Raw genomic sequence first — 5,000 nt, 5'->3', positions numbered from 1 at the left:
CATATATATTCTACATTCATGGTTCTATCATTATATATATATATATATTCTATCGCCATTGCTCTATCGTCATCGTTCTGTCGTCATAGAACATACATATAAACATATATATATATATATTCTATAGTAATTGTATCATTGTAGATACATATATTTATATATATCTATATATATATATATATCTATACTCTATAGGCCTCGTTCTATCCTTTGAGTTCTACAGTCATAGCTCTGTCGTCATCCTTCTATCGTTGCAGTTCCACAGTCAGTCCTGCAGGTGTCGCTGTAGATCTACGGTTTGTACAGGAAAGCACTGGCAGCCATGTTTGTTTTTCTGCAACTGAGGTTTATTGGCCCGTCGGGGCTTCCGTCCTTCCTTCACAGACTCGTCTGCTTCTCGTAGTCCGGCTCGTCTGGCTCCGCCCTCTTTCCGCTCCTGCAAAAAACAATAAAAATGAATAAAAAAATAAACGCCGCGCGCTAACGTTAGCGGCTAGCGGCCGGCCACGTACCGGCGGCTCTTCACCAGGCGGTGGACGACGAGCGCCCCAAACGCCAGCAGCAGGAAGCCGGTCACCGCCGTGAGGCCGTTGAGCCAGGGCTGGAGCGCCGCCAGCTTGGCCCGCGACTCCGCGGCGCCCGCGCCTGCAACCGGGGCGGAGCGCGGCGTTAGCTCGCTCAGCGAGAGTTCCCACATGAAGCCTTTTCCAGGCTAATCTTAGCATGTTAGCCTCTTTAGCATGTTAGCCTCCTTAGCATGTTAGCCTCCTTAGCATGTTAGCCTCCTTAGCATGTTAGCCTCCTTAGCATGTTAGCCTCCTTAGCTGCTAACTCAAGCTATTTTGAAGCTAATCTTAGCATGTTAGCCTCCTTAGCATGTTAGCCTCCTTAGCATGTTAGCCTCCTTAGCATGTTAGCCTCCTTAGCTGCTATCTTCAGCTATTTTGAAGCTAATCCTAGCATGTTAGCTTCCTTAGCATGTTAGCTTCCTTAGCTGCTATCTCAAGCTATTTTGAAGCTAATATCTCCAAGCTAGTTTTAGCTCGTTAGCCTTCTTAACTGCTATCTTAAGCTATCTCCAAGCTAGCTTTAGCGCGTTAGCCTTCTTAACTGCTATCTTAAGCTATCTCCAAGCTAGTTTTAGCACGTTAGCCTTCTTAACTGCTATCTTAAGCTATCTCCAAGCTAGTTTTAGCACGTTAGCCTTCTTAACTGCTATCTTAAGCTATCTCCAAGCTAGTTTTAGCACGTTAGCCTTCTTAACTGCTATCTTAAGCTATCTCCAAGCTAGTTTTAGCACGTTAGCCTTCTTAACTGCTATCTTAAGCTATCTCCAAGCTAGTTTTAGCACGTTAGCCTTCTTAACTGCTATCTTAAGCTATCTCCAAGCTAGTTTTAGCACGTTAGCCTTCTTAACTGCTATCTTAAGCTATCTCCAAGCTAGTTTTAGCACGTTAGCCTTCTTAACTGCTATCTTAAGCTATCTCCAAGCTAGTTTTAGCACGTTAGCCTTCTTAACTGCTATCTTAAGCTATCTCCAAGCTAGTTTTAGCACGTTAGCCTTCTTAACTGCTATCTTAAGCTATCTCCAAGCTAGCTTTAGCGCGTTAGCCTTCTTAACTGCTATTTTAAGCTATCTCCAAGCTAGTTTTAGCATGTTAGCCTTCTTAACTGCTATTTTAAGCTATTTACAAGCTAGTTTTAGCACGTTAGCCTTCTTAACTGCTATCTTAAGCTATCTCCAAGCTAGCTTTAGCGCGTTAGCCTTCTTAACTGCTATTTTAAGCTATCTCCAAGCTAGTTTTAGCACGTTAGCCTTCTTAACTGCTATCTTAAGCTATTTACAAGCTAGTTTTAGCACGTTAGCCTTCTTAACTGCTATGTTAAGCTATCTCCAAGCTAGTTTTAGCGCGTTAGCCTTCTTAACTGCTATCTTAAGCTATTTACAAGCTAGTTTTAGCACGTTAGCCTTCTTAACTGCTATCTTAAGCTATCTCCAAGCTAGTTTTAGCGCGTTAGCCTTCTTATCTTAAGCTATCTCCAAGCTAGTTTTAGCACGTTAGCCTTCTTAGCTGCTATCTTAAGCTATCTCCAAGCTAGTTTTAGCACGTTAGCCTTCTTATCTTAAGCTATCTCCAAGCTAGTTTTAGCGCGTTAGCATTCTTAACTGCTATCTTAAGCTATTTACAAGCTAGTTTTAGCACGTTAGCCTTCTTAACTGCTATCTAAAGCTATCTCCAAGCTAGCTTTAGCGCGTTAGCCTTCTTAACTGCTATCTTAAGCTATCTCCAAGCTAGCTTTAGCACGTTAGCCTTCTTGACTGCTATCTTAAGCTATCTCCAAGCTAGTTTTAGCGCGTTAGCCTTCTTATCTTAAGCTATCTCCAAGCTAGTTTTAGCACGTTAGCCTTCTTAGCTGCTATCTTAAGCTATCTCCAAGCTAATTTTCGCACGTTAGCCTTCTTAACTGCTATCTAAAGCTATCTCCAAGCTAGCTTTAGCGCGTTAGCCTTCTTAACTGCTATCTTAAGCTATCTCCAAGCTAGCTTTAGCACGTTAGCCTTCTTGACTGCTATCTTAAGCTATCTCCAAGCTAGTTTTAGCACGTTAGCCTTCTTAACTGCTATCTAAAGCTATCTCCAAGCTAGCTTTAGCGCGTTAGCCTTCTTAACTGCTATCTAAAGCTATCTCCAAGCTAGCTTTAGCGCGTTAGCCTTCTTAACTGCTATCTTAAGCTATCTCCAAGCTAGCTTTAGCACGTTAGCCTTCTTAGCTGCTATCTTAAGCTATCTCCAAGCTAGTTTTAGCATGTTAGCCTTCTTAACTGCTATCTTAAGCTATCTCCAAGCTAGTTTTAGCACGTTAGCCTTCTTAACTGCTATCTTAAGCTATCTCCAAGCTAGTTTTAGCACGTTAGCCTTCTTAACTGCTATCTTAAGCTATCTCCAAGCTAGTTTTAGCACGTTAGCCTTCTTAGCTGCTATCTTAAGCTATCTCCAAGCTAGTTTTAGCGCGTTAGCCTTCTTAACTGCTATCTTAAGCTATCTCCAAGCTAGCCTTAGCACGTTAGCCTATCTTAAGCTATTTCGAAGCTAGTTTTAGCGCGTTAGCCTTCTTAACTGCTATCTTAAGCTATCTCCAAGCTAGTTTTAGCACGTTAGCCTTCTTAACTGCTATCTTAAGCTATCTCCAAGCTAGTTTTAGCACGTTAGCCTTCTTAACTGCTATCTTAAGCTATCTCCAAGCTAGCTTTAGCGCGTTAGCCTTCTTAACTGCTATCTTAAGCTATCTCCAAGCTAGTTTTAGCGCGTTAGCCTTCGTAACTGCTATCTTAAGCTATCTCCAAGCTAGTTTTAGCACGTTAGCCTTCTTATCTTAAGCTATCTCCAAGCTAGTTTTAGCGCGTTAGCCTTCTTAACTGCTATCTTAAGCTATCTCCAAGCTAGTTTTAGCACGTTAGCCTTCTTAACTGCTATCTTAAGCTATCTCCAAGCTAGTTTTAGCGCGTTAGCCTTCGTAACTGCTATCTTAAGCTATCTCCAAGCTAGTTTTAGCACGTTAGCCTTCTTATCTTTAGCTATCTCCAAGCTAGTTTTCGCGCGTTAGCCTTCTTAACTGCTATCTTAAGCTATCTCCAAGCTAGTTTTCGCGCGTTAGCCTTCTTATCTTAAGCTATCTCCAAGCTAGTTTTAGCGCGTTAGCCTTCTTAACTGCTATTTTAAGCTATCTCCAAGCTAGTTTTAGCTCGTTAGCCTTCTTAACTGCTATCTTAAGCTATCTCCAAGCTAGTTTTAGCTCGTTAGCCTTCTTAACTGCTATCTTAAGCTATTTACAAGCTAGTTTTAGCACGTTAGCCTTCTTAACTGCTATCTTAAGCTATCTCCAAGCTAGTTTTAGCACGTTAGCCTTCTTAACTGCTATCTTAAGCTATCTCCAAGCTAGCTTTAGCGCGTTAGCCTTCTTAACTGCTATCTTAAGCTATCTCCAAGCTAGTTTTAGCGCGTTAGCCTTCTTAACTGCTATCTTAAGCTATCTCCAAGCTAGCTTTAGCACGTTAGCCTTCTTAACTGCTATCTTAAGCTATCTCCAAGCTAGTTTTAGCACGTTAGCCTTCTTATCTTAAGCTATCTCCAAGCTAGCTTTAGCGCGTTAGCCTTCTAACTGCTATCTTAAGCTATCTCCAAGCTAGTTTTAGCGCGTTAGCCTTCTTAACTGCTATCTTAAGCTATCTCCAAGCTAGCTTTAGCACGTTAGCCTTCTTAACTGCTATCTTAAGCTTTCTCCAAGCTAGCTTTAGCACGTTAGCCTTCTTAACTGCTATCTTAAGCTATCTCCAAGCTAGTTTTAGCGCGTTAGCCTTCTTAACTGCTATCTTAAGCTATTTACAAGCTAGTTTTAGCACGTTAGCCTTCTTAACTGCTATCTTAAGCTATCTCCAAGCTAGTTTTAGCATGTTAGCCTTCTTAACTGCTATCTTAAGCTATCTCCAAGCTAGTTTTAGCACGTTAGCCTTCTTAACTGCTATCTTAAGCTATCTCCAAGCTAGTTTTAGCACGTTAGCCTTCTTAGCTGCTATCTTAAGCTATCTCCAGGCTAGTTTTAGCACGTTAGCATTCTTAACTGCTATCTTAAGCTATCTCCAAGCTAGTTTTAGCACGTTAGCCTTCTTAACTGCTATCTTAAGCTATCTCCAAGCTAGTTTTAGCACGTTAGCCTTCTTAACTGCTATCTTAAGCTATTTACAAGCTAGTTTTAGCGCGTTAGCCTTCTTAACTGCTATCTTAAGCTATCTCCAAGCTAGCTTTAGCACGTTAGCCTTCTTAACTGCTATCTTAAGCTATCTCCAAGCTAGCTTTAGCACGTTAGCCTTCTTAACTGCTATCTTAAGCTATCTCCAAGCTAGCTTTAGCACGTTAGCCTTCTTAACTGCTATCTTAAGCTATCTCCAAGCTAGTTTTAGCGCGTTAGCCTTCTTAACTGCTATCTTAAGCTATCTCCAAG

At 41.5% G+C, this 5,000-nt stretch overlaps 1 protein-coding gene across 1 annotated transcript in view; it reads right to left on the bottom strand.

Moving 5' to 3' along the window:
* Positions 1–331: 331 nt before the first annotated feature.
* The window catches only part of smim24 (small integral membrane protein 24), a 6,359-nt gene continuing 1,690 nt past the window's right edge, over positions 332–5,000 (bottom strand). Inside the window, exons 2-3 of the mRNA XM_030087643.1 lie at positions 513–645; positions 332–436 (exon numbers count right to left, since the gene is read on the bottom strand). Coding sequence (XP_029943503.1) covers positions 379–436; positions 513–645 — 191 coding nt within the window. The 3' untranslated portion in view covers positions 332–378. The remainder of the gene's footprint in view (positions 437–512; positions 646–5,000) is intronic.

This window comes from Salarias fasciatus, unplaced genomic scaffold (genome assembly GCF_902148845.1).
Source record: "Salarias fasciatus unplaced genomic scaffold, fSalaFa1.1, whole genome shotgun sequence".
Taxonomy (NCBI): Eukaryota; Metazoa; Chordata; class Actinopteri; order Blenniiformes; family Blenniidae; genus Salarias; species Salarias fasciatus.
Note: the sequence above shows the minus strand (reverse complement) of the source record. Positions and strands in the feature narration are given on the sequence as shown.